Consider the following 23,825-nt stretch of genomic DNA (forward strand, 5'->3'; position numbering starts at 1 on the left):
GATAAGAACATTCTTATTGAAGCTGATCCTGAACCTGAAAGGACTCTTAAGAGGAAACTAAAAGAAGCTAAAGCACAACCCTCTGGAGAGGACCTGATAGAAATTTTTGAAAAAGAAGGAGACATGGCCGAACCAAATAACAATGGGGGAGATGCAAGGAAGATGCTTGGTGACTTTATTGTACCCTCTTCCAACTTCTATGGAAGAAGCATCTCAATTCCTGCAATTGGAGCAAACAACTTTGAGCTTAAGCCTCAATTAGTTTCTCTAATGCAGTAGAATTGCAAGTTTCATGGACTTCCAATGGAAGATCCTCATCAGTTTTTAGCTGAATTCTTGCAAATCTGTGACACTGTTAAGACCAATGGAGTTGATCTCGAGGTCTACAGACTTATGCTTTTCCCTTTTGCTGTAAGAGACAGAGCTAGAACATGGTTGGATTCATAACCTAAGGAAAGCCTGAACTCTTGGGATAAGCTGGTCAGTGCTTTCCTGGCCAAATTCTTTCCTTCTCAAAAGATGAGCAAGCTTAGAGTGGAAATCCAAACCTTCAGACAGAAGGAAGGAGAGTCCCTTTATGAAGCTTGGGAAAGATATAAGTAATTGATCAAAAGGTGTCCTTCTGACATGCTTCCAGAATGGAGCATAATATGTATATTCTATGATGGTCTGTCTGAGTTGTCAAAAATGTCATTGGACCATTCTACAGGAGGATCTCTTCATCTGAAAACCCCTGCAGAAGCTCAGGAACTCAATGAAATGGTTGCAAATAACCAGTTCATGTACACCTCTGAGAGGAATCTTGTGAACAATGGGACGCCTCAAAAGAAGGGAGTTCTTGAAATTGATACTCTGAATGCCATATTGGCTCAGAACAAAATATTGACTCAGCAAGTCAATATGATTTTTCAGAGTCTGAATGGATTGCAAGCTGCATCCAACAGTACTAAAGAAGCATCTTCTGAAGAAGAAGCTTATGATCTTGAGAACCTTGCAATGGCAGAGGTGAATTACATGGGAGAATCCTATGGAAACACCTATAATCCTTCATGGAGAAATCATCCAAATTTCTCATGGAAGGACCAACAGAATCCTCAACAAGGCTTCAATAATAATGGTGAAAGAAATAGGTTTAGCAATAGTAAGCCTTTTCCATCATCTTCTCAGCAATAGACAGAAAATTCTGAACAGAGCCATTCTGGCCTGGCAACCATAGTCTTTGATCTATCCAAGACCACACTAAGTTTCATGAATGAAACAAGGTCCTCCATTAGAAATTTAGAGGCACAGGTAGGTCAGCTGAGTAAGAAGATCACTGAAATTCCTCCCAGTACTCTCCCAAGAAATACAGAAGAAAACCCCAAGAGAGAGTGCAAGGCCATAACCATGACTAATATGGCCGAACCTGGAGAGAGTGAGGAGGACGTGAGTCCCAGTGAGAAAAGCCTCATGGGATGTCCTCTGGACAGAAAGGAGTTTCCCTTTGAGGAACCAAAGGAATCTGAGGCTCATACAGAGACCATAGAGATTCCATTGAACTTCCTTCTGCCATTCATGAGCTCTGATGAATATTCTTCCTCTGAAGAGGATGAAGACATCACTGAAGAGCATGTTGCTAAGTATCTAAGAGCAATCATGAAGCTGAATGCCAAGTTATTTAGTAATGAGACTTGCGAGGATGAACCCCCCTTGTTCACCAATGAACTGAATGCATTAATGAGGCAGACATTACCTTAGAAGAAACCGGACCCCAGAAAATTCTTCAAACCTTGTACCACAAGCATCATGACCTTTGAGAAGGCTCTGTGTGACCTGGGGTCAGGGATAAACCTCATGCCCCTCTCTGTAATGGAGAAACTGGGAATTTTTGAGGTACAAGCTGCAAGAATCTCACTAGAGATGGCAGACAAATCAATGAAATAGGCTTATGGACTAGTAGAGGACGTGCTAGTAAAGGTTGAAGGACTTTACATCCCTGCTGATTTTATAATCCTAGACACTGGGAAGGATGAGGATGAATCCATCATCCTTGGCAGACCCTTCCTAGCCATAGCAAAAGCTGTGATTGATGTTAACAGAGGAGAGTTGGTCATTCAGTTGAATGAAGACTACCTTGTATTCAAGACTCAAGGTTCTCCTTCTGTAACCATGGAGAGGAAGCATGAAAAGCTTCTCTCAATACAGAGTCTAAGAAAACTCCCACATTCAAACTCTAAGTTTGGTGTTGGGAGGCCACAACCAAACTCTAAGTTTGGTGTTGAGAGGCCCCAATCCTGCTCTGATTATCTGTGAGGCTCCATGAGAGCTCACTGTCAAGCTATTGACATTAAAGAAGCGCTTATTGGGAGGCAATCCAATGTTATTTAATTATATCTATTTATTTTCCATTGTCATTTGATGTTTTCTTTAGGTTGATGATCATGTGAAGTCACAAAAACAACTGAAAAATCAAAAACAGAATAAAAATAGAATTAAAAATAGCTCACCTTGGAGGAAGAGCTTACTGGCGTTTAAACGCCGGTAAGAGTAGCAGAATGGGCGCTAAACGCCTAGTCTGGCACCATTCTGGGTGTTTAACGCCAAAAATTTGGCACCAGACTGGCGTTTAATGCCAGAACAGGGCACCAAGTTGGCGTTAAACGCCAAGAATGGGAGAAAAGCTGGCATTAAACGCCAGAAACAAGCAGCAACCTGGCGTTTAACGCCAGAATTGCACTCTAAGGGCGTTTTGCACGCCTAAATGGAGCAGGGATGCTAAGTCCTTGACCCCTCAGGATCTGTGGAACCCACAGGATCCCCATCAACCTTAACTCACTCTTTCTTCTTCACCAATCACCTCCATATCTCTTCCCAAATACCCTTCACCAATCACCTCATTCGCTTTTCCCCAAAACACCACCTACCTTCAAATTCAAAACTCTTTTTCCCTCCTGAACCCAACCCCAAATACATGAACCTAACCCTCCCCCCACTCCTATATATACCCCTCATCACTTCTTCAATTTCACACATCACAAACGCCTTATACCCCTTTGGCCGAATTCACCCTCTCCATCCATCTCCTCTATTTTCTTCTTTTTCTCCTTCATTCTTTCTTCTTTGCTCGAGGACGAGCAAACCTTTTAAGTTTGGTGTGGTAAAAGCATTGCTTTTTATTTTTCCATAACCATTTATGGCACCTAAGGCCGGAGAAACCTCTAGATAGAGGAAAGGGAAGGCAAAAGCTTCCACCTCCGAGTCATGGGAGATGGAGAGATTCATCTCAAAAGGTCCATCAAGACCACTTCTATGGGTAGCCTTTCCTCACCTCATTTGTCACCTCTGCAATTCGGCTGGGATTGTCATACAGGGAGACATCCTCATTGAAGAGGACAAGCCCATCACTAAAAAGAGGATGGAGCAAACAAGAGAAGACCAAAGAGGCCTCAAGGGATGTACTTTCCTCCACAAAACTATTGGGAGCAAATTAACACCTCACTAGGAGAATTAAGTTCCAACATGGGACAACTAAGGGTGGAGCACCAAGAGCATTCCATCCTCCTCCATGAAATTAGAGAAGACCAAAGAACCATGAGGGAGGAGAAACTAAGGCAAGGAACAGACATAGAGGAGCTCAAGAGCACCATTGGTTCTTCAAGAGGAAGAAGATGCCACCCTCACTAAGGTGGACCCATTCCTTAATCTCCTTGTTCTTATTTTTCTGTTTTTTGGTTTTTGAGCCTTATGTTTTATTTATGTTTGTGTCTTTACTACATGATCATTAGTGTCTAGTAACTATGCCTTAAAGCTATGAGTGTCCTATGAATCCATCACCTCTCTTAAATGAAAAATGTTCTAAAAACAAAAGAACAAGAAGTACATGATTTCGAATTCATCCTTGAAATTAGTTTAATTATATTGATGTGGTGACAATACTTTTTGTTTTCTGAATGAATGCTTGAACAGTGCATATTTTTTATATTGTTGTTCATGAATGTTAAAATTGTTGGCTCTTGAAAGAATAATAAAAAAAGAGAAATGTTATTGATAACCTGAAAAATCATAAAATTGATTCTTGAAGCAAGAAAAAGCAGTGAAGAACAAGGCTTGCGAAAAAAAATGCGAAAATAAAAGAAAAAAAAAGAAAGAAAAAGAAAAAGCAAGAAGAGAAAGCCAAAATCTCTTTAAACCAAAAGGCAAGAACAAAAAGCCAGTAACCCTTTAAACCAAAAGGCAAGGGTAAAAAGGATCCATGGCTTTGAGCATCAGTGGATAGGAGGGCCCAAAGGAACAAAATCCTGGCCTAAGTGGCTAAACCAAGCTGTCCCTAACCATGTGCTTGTGGCGTGAAGGTGTCAAGTGAAAAGCTTGAGACTGAGCGGTTAAAGTCGTGATCCAAAGCAAAAAAAAGAGTGTGCTTAAGAACTCTAGACACCTCTAATTGGGGACTTTAGCAAAGCTAAGTTACAATCTGAAAAGGTTCACCCAGTTATGTGTCTGTGGCATTTATGTATCCGGTGGTAATACTGGAAAACAAAGTGCTTAGGGCCACGGCCAAGACTCATAAAGTAGCTGTGTTCAAGAATCAACATACTGAACTAGGAGAATCAATAACACTATCTAGATTTTGAGTTCCTATAGATGCCAATCATTCTGAACTTCAAAGGATAAAGTGAGATGCCAAAACTATTCAGAGGCAAAAAGCTACTAGTGCCGCTCATCTAATTGGAGCTAAGTTTCATTGATATTTTGGAATTTATAGTACATTCTCTTCTTTTTATCCTAATTGATTTTTAGTTGCTTGGGGACAAGCAACAATTTAAGTTTGGTATTGTGATGAGCGGATAATTTATACGCTTTTTGGCATTGTTTTTAGGTAGTTTTCAGTAAGTTTTAATTACTTTTTAGTATATTTTTATTAGTTTTTAATCAAAATTCACATTTCTAGACTTTACTATGAGTTTGTGTGTTTTTCTGTGACTTTAGGTATTTTCTGGCTGAAATTGAGGGACTTGAGCAAAATTCTGATTTAGAGGCTGAAAAAGGACTGCAGATGCTGTTGGATTCTGACCTCCTGCACTCAAAATGGATTTTCTGGAGCTACGGAAATCCAATTGCCGCGCTCTCAATTGCGTTGGAAAGTAGACATCCTGGGCTTTCCAGCAATATATAATAGTCCATACTTTGCCCGAGTTTTGACGATGCAAACTGGCGTTCAAACGCCAATTTCCGGCCCTATTCTGAAGTTAAACGCCAGAAATAGGTTACAAACCAGAGTTAAACGCCACAAACAGGCTGCAACCTGGCGTTTAACTCCAAGAGAAGTCTCTACACGTGTAAAGCTCAATGCTCAGCCCAAGCACACACCAAGTAGGCCCCGGAAGTGGATTTCTGCATCATTTACTTATCTTTGTAAAGCCTAGTAACTAGTTTAGTATAAATAGGACTTTTTACTATTGTATTTGACATATGGGGATCATCTTTGGACCAATTTTTAGGTCTTTTGATCATCTTTGGAACGTTTTTCCTTAGACTTGGGGGGCTGGCCATTCGGCCATGCCTGGACCATCATCACTTATGTATTTTCAACGGTGGAGTTTTTACACCCCATAGATTAAGGTGTGGAGCTCTGCTGTTCCTCATGAATTAATGCAAAGTACTATTGTTTTTCTATTCAATTCAAGCTTATTCTTATTTTAAGATATTCATTCACACACAAGAACATGATGAATGTGATGATTATGTGACGCTCATCACCATTCTCACTTATGAATGCGTGCCTAACAACCACTTTCGTTCTACATGAAAACAAGCTTGAATGAGTATCTCTTGAATCTCTCTTCAACGAGTCACATCGTCTCTCCTGACAACAGAGCATCTAAATCTGATATTAGAATCTTCGTGGTATAGGCTAGAATCAATTGGCAGCATTCCTGAGATCCGAAAAGTCTAAACCTTGTCTGTGGTATTCCGAGTAGGATCTGGGAAGGGATGACTGTGACGAGCTTCAAACTCGCGACTGTGGGGCGTAATGACAGTGCGCAAAGGATCATTGGATCTTATTCCAACACGATCGAGAACCAACAACTGATTAGCCTTGCGGTAGCTGTGCCTGGTATTTTTCATCCGAGATGAGAAATCCGACAGTTGATTAGTCGTGTAGAAACCGTAGAGGACCATTTTCACTGAGAGGACGGGAGGTAGCCATTGACAACGGTGATACCCAACATACAGCTTGCCATGGAAAGGAGTATGAATGATTGAATGAAGGCAGTAGGAAAGCAGAGATTCAGAAGGAACAAAGCATCTCTATACGCTTATCTGAAATTCTCACCAATGAATTACATAAGTATCTCTATCCTATTTTATGCTTTATTTATCCTTTAATTATTAAAACTTCATAACCATTTGAATCTGCCTGACTGAGATTTACAAGATGACCATAGCTTGCTTCAAGCCGACAATCTCTATGGGATCGACCCTTACTCACGTAAGGTTTATTACTTGGACGACCCAGTGCACTTGCTGGTTAGTTGTGCGGAGTTGTGAAAAGGAGTTGAGATTACAATCGTGCATACTAAGTTTTTTGGCGCCGTTGAGATCACAATTTCGTGCACCAATATCTGAGATATGAGATGCCTCCAATTGCTATAGGTTTTGCAATTTTATATTCTAAGTAGTTTTTTTTACAAGTGAATTGCATTATGTTTGTCATCCATCATTAGCTTGAATTTTGTTTTGTTTCCCTGCTGCTTGAATAAAAGAAAAAAATGTTTGATTTAGAAAAGTGAATGTTCAATGTTGTAGAAATTAGAATGAAAGTTAGTGGTGGTATTTGTTTGATTTAATTGTTAGCTCATGAAATAAATGCTGCATAATGACATGTTCCTTGAAGTAGGAGTTAATTTGCTGCTATAATCTGTCAATTAATAAAAGTCTCTTGAGAATGAATCAAAACAAAAAGAAAAAGAAAGAGAAAAGCCAAGAATTGGCAAAGAAACAAATAATAAGGCTAGACACCAATAGATTGGACCCTAGGACATATGCCTGTGGTGTTTTTGTACTAGGATATGCTTGGACAAGTAGGTTCTGAGGAGTATTTTAAAACTTGGCCACTTAGATCAACTGATTTGGGATTGCCAACCAAAAGTCCACTATCAAGAGCAACCTAGCTATAAAACATTTAGTGATCCAAAGAGATACTGGGCATCAATGATCCTAGGAAGAAAATGTGAGCCATGTGTCTGTGGTGAAGAAATATTGAGCAAAATAAGCCAAAGGCTGCTGCAACATTTGCCACCAAGCTTTCATTAAGTAATAAGCTTTCTAAGCAGAATAAAGAAGGAAAAGCTAGCAAAGGAGTAAGCAAAAAGTAAAACATTGTAGTAGAAACCTTAGTGAACCTTTGAGAAACATTGCTTATATAGCAGCAAGTAATAAATGAGCTACCATTGTCTGCATAAAACCCCATGAACCAAGTTCAATTATCTGCTAAATAAGGACATGCATACTTCTCTGTTTCATTTCATTTTCTCATATTTTTAGTGCTTGCTTGGGTACAAGCAAGGTTTAAGTTTGGTGTTGTGATGACAAGTCATCTTATGCTAGCTTTTCAAGTATTTTTTTACTTGTTTCATTAGGTTTTATGCACTTTCTTGCATTATAAGTAAGTGGTTTGGAGTGGATTTGCATGATTTTGTTGAATCAATCAACCATCCTTTATTTGACACTAAATCATGAGGTTTAAGCTAAAATTAATTGATTTTTGAATGATTTATAAGCCTTTGAATTTGGTGATACTTTAATTGGTTGTTTTGATTACTTGTAGGTGAAGAAAAGAAAGAAATAAGAAAGCGTGGCCTATGAAGCGTAGCTAAGGGAGAAAAAAAGCGTGGCATATCAAGAGAGAGGAGCATAGCGCTCTCTCAAAGAGCTCAGCGCTCTCTTATTGAGCGCTACTCAACTCTATGAAAGCAAGGCAAGAAAGCTGCGCTCCCTCCCTCAACTGAGCGCTACAAATGACAAAGGAAACAAAGCAAAGAAGCATAGCGCTCGGTTAACGTTGTTCACTTTATCGGGCTCCTCCCCAAAGAAAAACAAAATGAAAAGCCAAGGAATGGAGGCCACAAGGTTCGAACTAAGTACTTGAGACATGAGAAGAAGCGCTCCTTGCAAGGAAAATAAGCTAAAGTGGCTCAGCAAGGGTTCAAACCAGGGATATTCATGAAGAGTAAGGAGAATGCGCTACAAGAAACCAAGGAAATTGGCACCAAAATGCTCCTACCATGATTCGAACCTGGAGCCTCATTCAGCAAGCAAGGGAGCTGCGCTCTCCCCATTCACCGAGTGTTAGTGATGCCTGTCACAAGGCTCCCATCTAGCGCAACAAATTGGCACGCTATTGAGGCTGACATGGGAGGCTTGGAGCGCATCAAGGCAAGGCCAAGGCAGCATGGATGCTGTGCTCTTGGCACTAACCGAGTGCTACACTGACACGAACAAGGAGCTGTCGCGCAAAAATTGGAAGGCCAGCAAAGGGGAATGTTACGCTCTTGACACCAACCGAGCTTGACCCTGGGAGTGCACCATAATCCAAAAATTCAACAAAAATCATTTAAATTCAATTCTCCAAAAATTAAAAAGCCCACTCTAAATTTCTAAAATAAAAAAATAGGAAGTGTATAAATAGAAGCTAGTTTGATTTAGAGGAGGACTTTTTTTTGGCTTTTACACTTTTTCATCTTTTGGATCTTTTTCTTTTGAACTTTTTAGAACTTCACTTTTCATGATTCATGATTTTTCATTTTCTAGCGGGAAATTTGGGAATTGGGAAGGAGAATTGAATTCTCTTCCTCTCTGTTCTTACTTCTACACTCCTCATTTTTTGTTTTGAATCTTGGATTGAGAATTGAAGAAATTATGTTTCATTCTTGATCTAAGATCCCTCTTTGTTTACTTTCTACATAATTTCAAAGAATTGTGAATTTGGATCTAAGGTTCCTTTACTGTTTTCATCTTTTACTTCTTCTGCAATTGTTCTCTGTGGGATCAGGGAAGGAATTGAGATCTAGACTTGTTTTCTAGTCTCATTCAACCCCTGAGATCTTTAACTTCTCTTTCAGTTAATGCAATTGAGCTACATTGACTTTCTGTTTTGCTTCTTTAAGCAATTCTTCTTTTCTGTTTAGATCTGCTACTTTTTAATTCATCTTTTACTTCTCCGTTGAATGTCATTTACTTTTTCTTGTTTAATTTCTGAAATCCCAGCTCCCAAAGTCCTTTATGATTCAAGCAATTTATATTTCTTGCAATCTAAGCTTCTGTCATTTATATTACTTGCACTTTAAGATTCAGCTTCTTTACTTCCTTTGCCCTTTAATTTACAGTCCATTACCCCTCTCCCTTTAAATTTCATGCCGTTTAGCTTCTGTTAAATACAAATCACTCAAATCAACACTTGTTCGCTTAACTAAATCAACCACCTAACTAAAATTGCTCAATCCTTCAATCCCTGTGGGATCGAACTCACTCATGTGAGTTATTATTACTTGATACTACCCGGTACACTTGCCGATGAGTTTTGTGTTGGATCGTTTTCCACACATTTGTGGCCACTAACGTGGGTCTTCCTTGCTTCAAACAAGTTAATGGGACCAACTTTTGTACCAACTTTTGAAGCTGCCCTTCTCTTCTACGTTAGTACCCACGTTAGTGGCACTAACGTGGGTCTCCTTGCCCTTTGCTAAAGTTAGTGGCATTCACTTTTGCACTAACATTTCCAAGCCTTCCTCTCTTCCACATTAGTTCCCACGTTAGTGGCACTAACATGGATACTAACGTGGGTCTCTACTTCTTGTTACCTGATATCAACTAAGCAAAGTGCATCAAAGTCTTGTTCTAATCCAGAGATGATGCATCATTCATTCTTTCATTCAACTCTTGCACTATTCTTATGAAAAATGTATAGAATTTACAATATTTGCTTGAATCAAGGTATGAATGCATATTCAACCAAATACTTGCTTATTATCTAAGAAATTGCATGAAACTACCCTAAAACATTCAAAAAATGGCTTGTGAAACTAGCCAAGATGCCCTAGAATCAAGGAACTTCGTTCTTCATGCTTATTGTTCAATTGTCTTGGAAAAGAGATTGAATGCAATTTGGGTTTCATGGGAACCTTGAAAAAGGAAACATGGAATTATGCTTGAAATCCCTTCTCACATAGAGTAGATCTAGGTTTTGGGATTGGATATGGTGACATGAAATCTGCCCAATTACTTGGATCTATGAGGATGTATGGTAAATTCAGGGACCAAGCTTATCTCTCTTCATGATCAATTAGACCAAGGAATTAGCTGATTATCAAGATTTGAGAGATTGAATCACCAAGAAATTGGGGTTCAATCAATCATGATTGCCAAGAGGTCAATGAGTTGCATATGATTGAAGATGAGATGATCTGAATTTAATCCAAAGAGAGCAACATCTCCTAATCCCAATGAATCTTACCGACTCTTATCTTCCCTATTCTTTATAGCTTTGTTTAATTTTTGTCAATCAACCCAGTCCCTTTTATAATTCAGTCATTTACATTTATGTCATTTACATTCTAGATATTTATTTTCATGCTCTTACCTTCCAGCACTTTACTGCTTTCTTTACCTTCAAGTCATTTATGATTCAGTTGTTAAAATTTCTGCACTCAATACTTATTCTTGATTAGCTTGACTAAATTACCCAGTAACTAAAGTTGTTCAATCAATCAATCCCTGTGGGATCGACCTCACTCTTAGTGAGTTTTTACTTGATGATAATCTGGTATACTTGCCGAAGGAATTATTGTAGAGATACAGTAAATTCTCGTCATCAAGTTTATGGCGCCGTTGCCGGGGATTGATTCTGAATTGACAATGATTGAGTTGATGGGTACTTAGATTAAGCATTTTCTTTACTTTGTTAATCATTTCAAATTCATTTCTTTATTTTCTTTATTTCTTCTAGCACTTGAATTTTTAATTGTTCATTGTATATATTGCCATTCTAATAGAAGCACACTAACTATTTGATGCTTTGCATCAACCAATCTTGACTTACCCACCCTTCTACTAAGAGGGTGTTCATCATTGTTTTAGCTTGTGTTTGTGTTGTGTATGACAGGGAGGAAAGGAGCTGTAATCTCCTATAATTCTGAACCTGAGAGAAAATTTCTAAGATTGAAAAGAGAGGTAGTGGCAAGAGGAAAAGGGTAATTGGTGAAGAAGAAGAAGAAGAGAATCCAACCCAAAATATGGAGGGTGAAGCATACAATCATCAAGATGAAGTAGTTAGCAACCATGCTCCTCCACAAGAAAGAAGAGTACTAGGCTCTTTTATCAATCCCAACCTTGGGAACTGTGGAAGCAGCATCTTGAAACCCACTATACATGCCAACAACTTTAAGCTCAAATCACAGCTAATCACCCTTGTCCAGAACAGCTGCTCATTTGGAGGAAATGTTCAAGAAGATCCAAATCAACATCTAACCACCTTCCTGAGAATCTGTGACACAGTGAAAGCTAATGGCGTTCACCCCGACACTTATAGGCTACTTTTGTTCCCCTTTTCTCTTAGGGATAAAGCATCCAAGTGGCTGGTATCCTTCCCAAAAGAGAGTTTGACAACTTGGGAAGAAGTGGTAAACAAGTTCTTGGCTAAATTCTACCCTCCCCAAAGAGTTATCAAGTTGAGGACTGAGGTACAAACATTCAGGCAGCAAGATGAAAAAACTCTCTATAAAGCTTGGGAAAGATATAAAGAGCTAACAAGAAAATGCCCTTCGGACATGTTTAATGAGTGGGTACAGCTGCACATTTTCCATGAAAGATTGTCTCAAGAGGAAAAGAAGGCCTTAGACACTCTTCAGGTGGCTCCCTAAATATCAGGAAGATAATTGAAGAGGCCATAGACATCATAGAAACTGTGGCCAATAATTAGTACTTCTATGCCTCCAATAGAAACCCAAGAAGGGGAGTAATAGAGCTAAACCAGATGGATGCACTGCTGGCTCAAAACAAGGTGATCACAGCTCAACTTGCAGCTCTCACTAAGTAAATGGAGAAGAATCAAGTCTCAGCAATCAACACTCAGGCATCAATACAAGAAGGAGCTAGTCCGAAAGCTGAATATGATTGGGAGCAGGCCAACTATGTGAACAACCCACCAGACAACCATATGATCCCAATGCCAAAACCTACAATCCAGGTTAGAAGAACCACCCAAATTTTGGGTGGGGAAACCAACAAAACCATGCCCAATACCACAAATCATACCACTCCAACCAATACAACAATCCTAGCCATCAATCACACAACCATAGATCCTACTACAACTCACATAATGCCCCCTTCCAATCCAATCAATCATCACACAGCAGCCAGTCTCAAAATATATCATCTCCAACTGCACAATGTGATGACAGTGACAAATTTGCAAAGTTGGAGGCCATGATTGCAATAATGGCAATAGATGTTACCGAAGTTAAACAAGCACAAACTAATAAAAAGCTAGAACCATACCAAGAAGAGGTTAGATCCAACATAAAAAACCAAGGAGCAGTAATCACAAAACTGGAAGCACAAATTAGATACCTATCCAAGCAAACACCCATGTCTATAAATGTATTTCCCAGTGATACCATGGCCAATCCAAGGGGAGAATGCAAGGCCATCATACTAAGAAGTGGGAATGTGGTAAAAGAGGCATCCTCAAGCCACAACTTGTAGAAAGAAGAGGCTCCCAAGAACTCAGAAATCAAAGAGGAAGAAGAGATACATACTCCAACTCCACCAAAGGAAGTTTTGAATCCCTATGTGCTAAAAGCACCCCACCCACAAAGGCTAAGAAAAGATGGGAAGGACAACCAGTTTTCTAGGTTTTTGGAGATCTTCAAGAGGCTTCAAATCAACATACCTTTTGCTGAAGCATTAGAGCAAATGCCACTCTATGCCAAGTTTCTAAAGGAGCTCATGACCAAGAAAAGAAACTTGGGAGAAAAGGAAACTGTAGTGCTCACAGAGGAATGTAATGCCATTATACAAAAGAAGCTTCCCCAAAAGATGAAGGATCCTGGGAGCTTCCAACCCATGCATCATAGGAGACATTAGTATTGAAAAAGCATTGTGTGACTTGGGAGCTAGCATCAACCTTATGTCCTTAGCCATGATGAAGAGAATGAGAATTGAAGAAGCCAAACCATCAAGAATGACACTTCAACTAGTAGATAGAACATTCAAGTTCCCCCATGGAGTAGTGGAGGACTTGTTAGTTAAGGTGGGAGAATTCATTTTCCCAATAGATTTTGTAGTGCTTGACATGGAAGAAGAGGCCAATGCATCAATCATACTAGGGAGGCCATTTTTGGCAACAGCTTGAGCTATAATTGAAGTACAAAAGGGAGAATTGGTACTAAGGCTGCATGAAGAAAAGATGGTATTCAATGTCTTTACTGCCATGAGTTACTGGTGCACGAATTGTGAATCACACTTTTCACACTCGTACCACTAACCAGCAAGTGCACTGGGTCGTCCAAGTAATACCTTACGTGAGTAAGGGTCGAATCCCACGGAGATTGTTAGTTTGAAGCAATCTATGGTTATCTTGCAATTCTTAGTCAGGAAGGCAATTATATTTATCAGTTGAGTTGTGAATAAACAAGAGAGCATGGATTAAAAGTTACTTGTTATGCAGTAATGGATAATATGTTGGAGTTTTGGAGATGCTTTGTCTTCAGAATCTCTGCTTTCCTCTGTCCTCTGATTCATGCACGCACGTCCTCCTATGGCAAGCTATATGTAGGTGGATCACCGTTGTCAATGGCTACCATCCATCCTTCCAGTGAAAAGGGTCCAGGTGCGCTGTCACTGCACGGCTAATCATCTGCAGGTTCTCAGTCGTATCGGAATAGGATTTACTATCCTTTTGCGTCTGTCACTACGCCCAGCACTCGCGAGTTTGAAGTTCGTCACAGCCATCCAATCCCAAAATCCTACTCGGAATACCACAGACAAGGTTTAGACTTTTCGGATTCTCATGAATGCCGCCATCAATCTAGCTTATACTACGGAGATTCTGATTAGGGAATCTAAGAGATATTCATTCAATCTGATGTAGAACGGAAGTGATTGTCAGACACACGTTCATGGATTGAGGAAGGTGATGAGTGTCACTGATCATCACCTTCTCCATAGTTAGGCGCGAATGGATATCTTAGATAGGAACACTCATGTTTGAATGGAAAATAGAAATACTTACATTAATTCATCGAGATACAGCAGAGCTCCTCACCCCCAATAATGGAGTTTAGAGACTCATGCCGTCAAAGAGTATAAAGTTTTGATCTAAAAAATGTCATGAGATGCAAAATAAATCTCTAAAAGTTGTTTAAATACTAAACTAGTAACCTAGGTTTACAGAAAATGAGTAAACTATAACAGATAGTACAGAAATCTACTTCTTGGGCCCACTTGGTGTGTGCTGGGGCTGAGACTAAAGCTTCTCACGTGCCTGGGGCTGTTTTGGGCGTTCAACGCCAGCTTTGAATCCTTTTCTGGTGTTGAACTCCAACTTGCAACTTATTTCTGGCGCTGGACGCCAGAATTGGGCAGAGAGCTGGCGTTGAATGCCAGTTTACGTCATCTATCCTAGAGCAAAGTATGGACTATTATATTTTTCTAGAAAGCCCTGGATTTCTACTTTCCAACGCAATTAGAAGCACGCCATTTGGAGTCCTGTAGCTCCAGAAAATTCATTTTGAGGGCAGGGAGGTCAGAATCCAACAGCATCAGTAGTCCTTTTTCGGCCTGAATCAGATTTTTGCTCAGCTCCCTCAATTTCAGCCAGAAAATACCTGAAGTTACAGAAAAACATACAAACTCATAGTAGAGTCCAGAAATATGGATTTTGCCTAGAAACTAATGAAAATAAACTAAAAACCAACTAAAACATACTAAAATCTATATGAAATTAACCCCAAAAAGCGTATAAAATATCCGCTCATCACAACACCAAACTTGAACTGTTGCTTGTCCTCAAGCAACTAGACAAATAAAATAGAAGACTAATAAGTCAAGAAGCAATAATATCTCAGAGTTTTTGAGTGAAGCTCAGATTCTAATTAGATGAGCGAGACTAGTAGTTTTTTGCTTCCAAACAGTTTTGGCATCTCACTTTATCCATTGAAGCTCAGAGTGATTGGCATCTATAGGAACTTAGAATTCAGATAGTGTTATTGATTCTCCTATTTCAATATGATGATTCTTGAACACAGCTACTTTATGAGTCTTGGCCGTGGCCCTAAGCACTTTGTTTTCCAGTATTACCACCGGATACATAAATGCCACAGACACATAATTGGGTGAACCCTTTTAGATTGTGACTCAGCTTTGCTAAAGTCCCCAATTAGAGGTGTCCAGGGTTCTTAAGCACACTCTTCTTTTTGCTTTGGACCTTGACTTTAGCCGCTCAGTCTCAAGTTTTCACTTGACACCTTCACGCCACAAGCACATGGCTAGGGACAGCTTGGTTTAGCCGCTTAGGCCAGGATTTTATTCCTTTAGGCCCTCCTATCCACTGATGCTCAAAGCCTTGGGATCCTTTCTATTACCCTTGCCTTCTGGTTTTAAGAACTTTGGCTTTTTCTGCTTGCTTTCTCTTTCTCTCTTTTTTTTTTTGCAAGCTTTGTTCTTTTCTGCTTTTTCTTGCTTCAAGAATCATTTTTATGATTTTTCAGATTATCAATAACATGTCTCATGTTCATCATTCTTTCAAGAGCCAACATATTTAACAGTTTTAAACAACAAATTCAAAAGACATATGCACTGTTCAAGCATTCATTCAGAAGACAGAAAGCATTACCACCACATGTTACTAATTAGAATTTTTCTTATTAAAAACTCGAATTTTATTGCCTCTTATTCAAAAGATCTACTATTTTATTCATGTTTGCTGATGATGAGAAAAATAGACTATAACTTAATTGGAGGTAAAATCAAAATAGATACTAATTACTACTATATGACTCCTAAGGTAAACTCTTATAACGACAACTATCACAGAGTTAAAGCAGAAATTGAAATTTAACAACCTTTGTTCTGGAAAGTGGATGTTCCTCGGATCTGTGGGGTGCTTGGTCCTTCAAGAGATAACTTCTGGCGCTTCAATTCCCTCAAGTCACGCCCTTGCTCTTCCTGTTCTTTAATCAAATAGCAAAGAATTTGACTTTGTTCCTTCTGTTCCTTTATTATTTGTTCCATAGCTTCTTGCATCTTGGTAACTGATGTTTCAAGATACTCCCAATATTCAGATTGAGGGATTTCTGGGAGAAATTCCTGTGTTTTCTTCTTGATGGGGTCATCTTGTGCTTGTTGTTTTTCTATTGATGCTTTGGTGATTGGTTTCTCAATTGAGATATACTCAGTTATTCCCATTCTTACTCTAGCGTCCTTGCAGAGCAGAGAAATCAAGCTTGGGTAAGCCAACCTGGCCTTTTTAGAATTTTTATTAGCAATTTTGTAGAATTCAGTTGAAATCAGTTGATGAACTTCCACTTCTTTTCCCATCATGATGCAATGGATCATCACTGCTCTTTTAACAGTGACTTCAGAATGGTTGCTGGTGGGCAGCAGAGAATGCCCAATGAAGTCCTGCCATCCTCTGGCGACTAGTTTGAGATCTTCTCTTTTGAGTTGATTTGGGACACCCTTCGTGCTGGTGGTCCACCTGGCTCCAGGGATACATATATCCTCTAGAATCTTATCCAGGCCCTTGTCTGTTCTCATCATTCTCCTGTTGAAAGAGTCTGGATCATCTTTCAGCTGAGGTAGCTTTAAGATCTCCCTGATCTTGTCAGGGTTGGTATGAACAATCTTTCCTCTGACCACGGTCCGATATTCATAGAAAGCAGTTCCAGATAGTTTTTGCTTGTCTGTCTGCCACATGTTAGCATAAAACTCCTGGACCATATTCCTTCCCACTTTTGTCTCAGGATTAGCTAGGACCTCCCAGTTCCTGATTCGAATTTGCTCCTGGATCTCTGGATATTCGTCTTCTTTCAGATCGAATCTAACTTCCGAGATCACTGATCTTAGACCCATTATTTTGTAATAATGGTCTGAATGTTCTTTAGATAAGAACTTCCCTTGATTCTAAAGTGGTTTTGGAACGCTCTCTTTCTTGCCTCTTGAAGTGGGTTGTTTTCCCTTAGGAGCCATGATCTTAGTGATCACGGATAAACACACCAAACTTAGAGGTTTGCTTGTCCTCAAGCAAAAGAAAAGAAAGGAGAGGGATAGAAGGAGAGCTAGGTGCAATTGTTGATGGAGGGGGGGGGAGGCCGAACCCATATTTAAAGGGAGGGGGGTGGGTTCGAAAATTTAGAAAAGATATGATAAAAAAGATTGATTTGGAAAAGATAAGATAGAAGATATGATAAGAGATGATATAGTTTAAAATTGAAAAGATATGAAAAATTTTTGAAAAAGATAAATCTAGATTTTGAAAAAGATAATGTGGAGATTTGAAAAAGATATTGATGAGTTGAAAATATTTTTGGAAAAGAGTTGAATTGGATTGAAAAAGAGGATTTGTGCTTATGGATTAAGATACATTTGATATTTTTAAAGTAAGATTTTTAGAAATTAAGGATTTTAGAAATCAGGGTTCTTAACATGTGTATGTAAGAAATCATGATTTGAAACATGGAAATTAAAATTAGAATGAAAAATATGAAGAAGAAACGAATTTACCTCCTTCCCATCATCCTGGCGTTTGAACGCCCAAACGCTGCCTGTTTTGGGCGTTCAACGCCCAAATGCTGCTCTCCTGGGCATTCAACGCCCAGTTGTTGCCCTTTTCTAGCGTTGAATGCCAAATAGCTATCCTTACTGGCGTTCAGCGCCCACTGGATGCCCCTTTTGGGCGCTGAACGCCCAAAACAGGCTCTTACTGACGTTTTCTTGCCAGTGAGCTCTTTTTCTCTGTTTTGTGTGCAGATTCCTTCTGTAACTCTGTGAACTTATGCAATTGATTTTTTTACCTTGTTATTAATGAACTTTATATAAACAAATAAAAATAAAAATAGGGCAAAATGCTTAGAGGATTGATGCCCCATGGCTGGGTTGCCTCCCAGCAAGTGCTTCTTTATTGTCTTTAGCTGGACCTTGCTGAGCTTTTAATCTAGCTTCAGCCTTGAGCACTCTTGCTCAACGTTGCCTTCAAGATAGTGCTTGATTCACTGTCCATTGACAATGAACTTCTTATCAGAATCAATATCTTGAAGCTCCACATAACCATATGGTGATACACTTGTAATCACATATGGTCCCCTCCACCGGGATTTCAGTTTCCCGGGGAATAGCCTGAGTCTAGAGTTAAACAGCAGAACCTTCTGTCCTGGTTCAAAGATTCTAGATGATAGCTTTCTATCATGCCACTTTTTTTATTTCTCTTTATAAAGCTTGGCATTTTCGAAAGCAGGGAATTTGAATTTCTTTAGCTCATTTAGCTGGAGCAATCTTTTTTCTCCTGCTAATTTGGCATCAAAGTTTAGGAATCTGGTTGCCTGATGACAAGTCATCTTAGCCTAGTTTCACTAGCCTTTTTCTTTTGTTTTCAATAGAATTATGCACTTACTTGAGCCAAAAGCAAGTCAATTGGGTAGATTTTCATGTTTCCTTTGACTTAATCAACCATGTATGAATTCATGCTATTTCATGAGGTTTTGTGCTATAATTGTCACATATTATGAAAGAATGAATATCTCATGATTTTGAGCATAGCTTTGATGTGTTTGGTTGATTAATGATAGGTGAAGAAAGCTTGGAGAAAGGTTGATGGAAGAAGGAAGGGCTAGGAGGAAGAGAGAACAAAAAGTTTGAGCAAAAGTTTGCCTCAAACTTTAGCTCAAACTTTTGGATTAATTATGAACCAGGAAGTAAAAGCTGGAGCAAAAGTTAGACCCCTAACTTTTTGGCTAACTTTTGGCATGAAAAACACTCCCTGGATGCACAAAAAGTTTGCGCCAACGTTAGCCCCTAACTTTTTGGCTAACGTTGGTGCATGAAAAATACTCCCTGGACTAGCAAAAGTTTGCGCCAACGTTAGCCCCTAACTTTTTGGCTAACGTTGGCGCCATGAATAACCAAGGGGAGGCCAACGTTGGAGTAAAAGATAGACCCCCTAACTTTTGCCCCAACGTTGGTATCAGCAAAACAAGGGTGCTGATGTGAATAGTTGGAGCAAAAGTTAGACCCCTAACTTTTACTCCAACTTTTACTCAAGCTTTCATGATTCTAACCCGGTTCAATTCGATTCTTCTCCAAACTCCAAGAGCAATCAACCAAGGCCTCTCTCAACCCAATTCCACCAAGAGCAAAGGCCCAATTGAAGGCTTGAAGACCATTTGAAGAAAGTGTATAAATAGATTTGAATTTAAGTTTTAAGGGAGCTTCCTCTTTAGTTTGGCAGAATAGCTTTCTTTTCGGTTTTGCTTGGAGCTCACTTTTATTTTTCTTAGCATTGTTGTTTTAATTCAAGAGAATTTGGGAGGAGAATTGATCTCTCTTCTTCCTTGTTCTTGCCCAGCACTCTTTACTTTTCTTGTCTTGGATTTTGGGTGGAGAGTTGAAGAAATTTTGTTTCAATCTCACCTTGGGATCTTGTTTAATTTTCTGATTAATTGAATTTCAGTTTCGGTTACTTTCTTCTTCATCTACTTTCTTTGCAATCTACATTTCCTTTGCAATTGTTCTTGTTGGATCTAGGAAGGCATTGAGATCTAGACTTGGTTTTCTAGTCTCTTGGGTCTTGAGATCCGGATTTTCCATTTCCCATTCCCTGTTTACTGTTTTCATGCTTATTTACATTTCTGTTTTAAGATCCGGTTTGATTCAAGACATCCTTTACTTCTCTGTTTGTTGCAATTTACTTTTCCTTGTTTAATTCCTGCAAATCCAACTCCCAATTCCCTTTACAATTCAAGCCATTTACGTTTTTTGCACTTTAAGATTCTGCAATTTACATTTCTTGCGTTCTAAGTTTCTGCCATTTAATTTCTTGCTCTTTAAGATTCAGCACTTTAAATTCCATGTCTCTTTAATTTCATGCAATTCATCCATTTCTTTTACTTTCTATGCAATTTAAATTCTGCAAATCACAAATCTCTCAACCAATTCTTGATTCGCTTGACTAAATCAACCACTAAACTAAAATTGCTCAATCCTTTAATCCCTGTGGGATCGACCTCACTCCCGTGAGTTATTATTACTTGATGCGACCCGGTGCACTTGCCGGTTAGATTTGGGTGTTTTGGAGAAATTCGTTTCTCTACGAAAATATCCCATCAAGTTTTTGGCACCGTTGCCGGGGATTGATTAGATTGACAATGATTAAGTGAGGTGGTAATCTAGATCAAGCACTTTTTCTTTTCTGTCCTTTAATTTTTAATTAACCCACTAACTGTTTGAATATTTGCTTAAGCTAACTAAAAATTCATTCTAGCAATAGATTGAAGTGCCACTGGTTTGTGTGTTTCTTATGTTCTGCTTGTATGTCAGGTACAAGAAGAAATACACCCATCTTTCATGAACAAGACGAAAGAACTCTTAGAAGGTTAAGAAGAGCTGAAAGAGGGAAAAATATTGTTGGAGAAGAGGAATCAGAAGAAGAATTCCAAGATATGGAGGAACATTCAACCAATCCACCAGGTGGAGCAGACAACAACAATAACAATCCACCCCAGAGGAGAGTTTTAGCTTCATATACTTTTGCAAATCCTAGACATTGTGGAAGTAGCATCTTAACTCCAAATGTCAATGCAAATAATTTTGAACTAAAGCCACAACTCATCACTTTGGTTCAAAACAATTGCTCTTTTGGTGGAGGACCACTTGAAGATCCGAACCAACACCTATCCACCTTCTTGAGGATTTGTAACACTGTTAAAACTAATGGTGTGCCTCCTGACAGCTACAAGCTATTGCTATTCCCATTTTCTCTCAGAGACAAGGCCACTCAATGGTTGGAATCCTTTTCAAGAGACAGCATTAACAATTGGGATGATCTGGTAACCAAGTTCCTTGCCAAATTTTACCCACCTCAAACGATCATAAGGTTGAACACTGAGGTACAAACATTTACACAAATGGAGGCTGAACCCATCCATGAGGCATGGGAGAGATACAAGGCTCTAATCAAGAAATGTCCTCCTGAAATGTTCACTGAGTGGGATAAGCTGCAGAATTTCTATGAGGGCTTAACATTGAAATCTCAAGAAGCTTTGGATCATTCAGCTGGAGGTTCCTTGCAACTCATGAAAACTGCAGAGGAAGCTCAAAATCTCATTGATATGGTGGCTAACAACCAATATTTCTTTGCTCATCAAAGAAACCGCCAACCATCACAAAGAAGAGGAGTAATGAAGCTAGAAGGAGTGGACTCAATCTTGGCTCAAAACAAGATGATGCAGCAGCAAATTCAACAACAATTTGAGCAAATGGCCAAGAGGATTTATAGTCTCCAAGTTGCAGCAGTTAACACTAGCCAACCATCAACCACATGGGGACAGAATGAAGAAACTCAAGAAGAACAACAACAAGAGCAAGTACAGTATATGCACAACCAAGGACCAAATGAAGTGTATGGTGATACATACAATCCATCCGGGAAGAACCACCCAAACCTCAGATGGGGAGATAATCATACCCAAAACCAACAACCATGGCAGAGGAACTCAAACCAAAACAACCCAAGAAGCAACCAAAACCACAACCAGCAGCAGACTAACCAAAACCCCTACAGAAAACCTCAAAACAACTACCCTAACCCCAACCAGTACCAATCTAATAACCAACCCACCAACCAAAATGCCTACCATCCACCACCCACATCTCATAACCCACCTCAAGTATCACCTGAAGCCCAAAGAATCACTAACTTGGAGGCCGTGATAGACAAAATATTGAAATACCAGGAAATGACAACCAAGAATCATGAAGCCTCCCTGAAGAGTCTAGAGAGGCAGATGGGGCAAATCTCCAAACAGATTTCTGTTGAGAGACCTTCAAGCTCACTGCCGAGTGACACAATCCCAAATCCTAAGGAAGAATGCAAGGCGATACAATTAAGGAGTGGGAGAACATTGATGAGCAATAATGACACTATAAAGAAGCAAGCAGAGAGCAGCAAAAGTGCAATAGAAGATGAAGAGCAAATAAAGGCAGATGAAGCCAAGGATCAAGTTGTGATGCCAAGCAAGAGAATTGAGAAACTCAAAGAGAAAGACAACCAGCCACACGGTTCAACAGAAGTGACTCAGGGACAGCAGCAAATAGGAAAGAGCATCACACCTCCACTGCCATATCCCCAGAGGTTCAACAAAGAAACCAGGGACCAGCATTTTCACAAGTTCCTTGAAACTTTCAAAAAGCTAGAAATCAATATTCCTTTTGCTGAAGCACTTGAGCAAATGCCTCTGTATGCCAAATTTTTGAAGGAGCTTATCAACAAGAAAAGAAGTTGGGATGAGAAGGAAACCATACTGCTCACTGAGGAATGCAGGGCTTTGATTCAAAAAGGGTTTCCCCCTAAGCTTGAAGATCCAGGGAGCTTTTTGCTACCTTGCACCATTGGGGAATTAACCATCACTAAAGCAATTTGCGATCTAGGAGCAAGTATCAACTTAATACCATCCTCCTTGGTAAAAAAGCTGCATATAGAGGAAGTTAAACCAGTACAGATATCTCTAGAGCTAGTAGATAAGTCAACAGTATACCCCAGGGGTATGATTGAAAACCTTCTGGTCAAGGTGGACAATTTCATATACCCTGCAGATTTTGTGGTTCTAGATTCAGAAGGGGATGATGGTGACTCTATTATTCTGGGAAGGCCATTCTTGGCCACTGCTAGAGCTATTATAGACATAGAGGAAGGAGAATTAACTCTTAGAATGCATGATAAGAGTGTCACTCTGAAGGTGTTACCAGAAGCACAGTTTGGTAATGAGAAGAAAAACTATATGGAACTTGACAAGGAAGAATCACAGTTAAAGGAAGAAAGCAACAAGGCAATTCACAACAACATCCCAAGGCAAAAGATTGTGCAAACTGATGAAGAAGTCCAAGAGAATATTGGAGTATTAGCCACTGAAAGGATGAAAGATCCCCAAGGTAAGCCTACGGCCAGAAAAGAAAGGTCAACGAAAGAAAGGATGAAACGCAGAAACAAAACAAAAAGGGGTTGGAAGAACAGGAAGATTCCAACAGAGGGGCTTTCCAAAGGTGATAAAGTGCAATTGATTTATCAACAACTAGGATCAAGCCAACAGACTGATGATTACTACATTGTCAGCAAGATACTCTCATTAGAACATGCTGAAATTGAGCACCAGAGAACAAAGAGGAGAATCACAGTCAGGGGAGACAAGTTGAGGCACTACAATCATCAACCACCATAAAAGGAAAGCCCCAATGTCAAGCTAATGACAATAAAGAAGCACTTGTTGGGAGGCAACCCAACCTGAGGTAATTTTCCTTTCATAGCTATTTCAATAAAAAGGTTAAATGATTGGTATGTATTGCAAGGAGCTAAGTTTGGTGTTTCACACCAAAACAATTTAAGGGAGAATCAAGGATTCTAAGTTTGGTGTTCCACCAAAATCTCATTTAAAAGCACATTCTCACCTTCTGCACAAAGGGATTACTAGCTCCAAGCAATCTGATAAATCATTTAATCATTGTCTGTTTCTAGTTTTTAGTTTTATTACCTTTAGCAAAGACTTAGGCTTTCACATATGGTTATTTTAATGCATAAG

At 39.4% G+C, this 23,825-nt stretch overlaps 1 protein-coding gene and 1 non-coding gene across 2 annotated transcripts; one reads left to right on the forward strand and one right to left on the reverse strand.

The window, feature by feature from the left end:
• Positions 1–525: 525 nt before the first annotated feature.
• LOC148564438 (small nucleolar RNA R71) lies at positions 526–633 on the reverse strand. Its single transcript, XR_015884534.1, has one exon. It is a non-coding gene; the product is annotated as a small nucleolar RNA R71 (small nucleolar RNA).
• A 20,525-nt stretch (positions 634–21,158) lies between these two features.
• Positions 21,159–23,468, forward strand: LOC148564439 (uncharacterized). The gene has a single exon (XM_088486589.1). It carries the CDS (start codon positions 21,159–21,161, stop codon positions 23,466–23,468), a length of 2,310 nt encoding a protein of 769 aa, XP_088342715.1.
• Positions 23,469–23,825: the final 357 nt, after the last annotated feature.

This window comes from Arachis ipaensis, chromosome B5 (assembly GCF_059453495.1).
Source record: "Arachis ipaensis isolate K30076 ecotype BB chromosome B5, ASM5945349v1, whole genome shotgun sequence".
In the NCBI taxonomy this organism is placed as follows: Eukaryota; Viridiplantae; Streptophyta; class Magnoliopsida; order Fabales; family Fabaceae; genus Arachis; species Arachis ipaensis.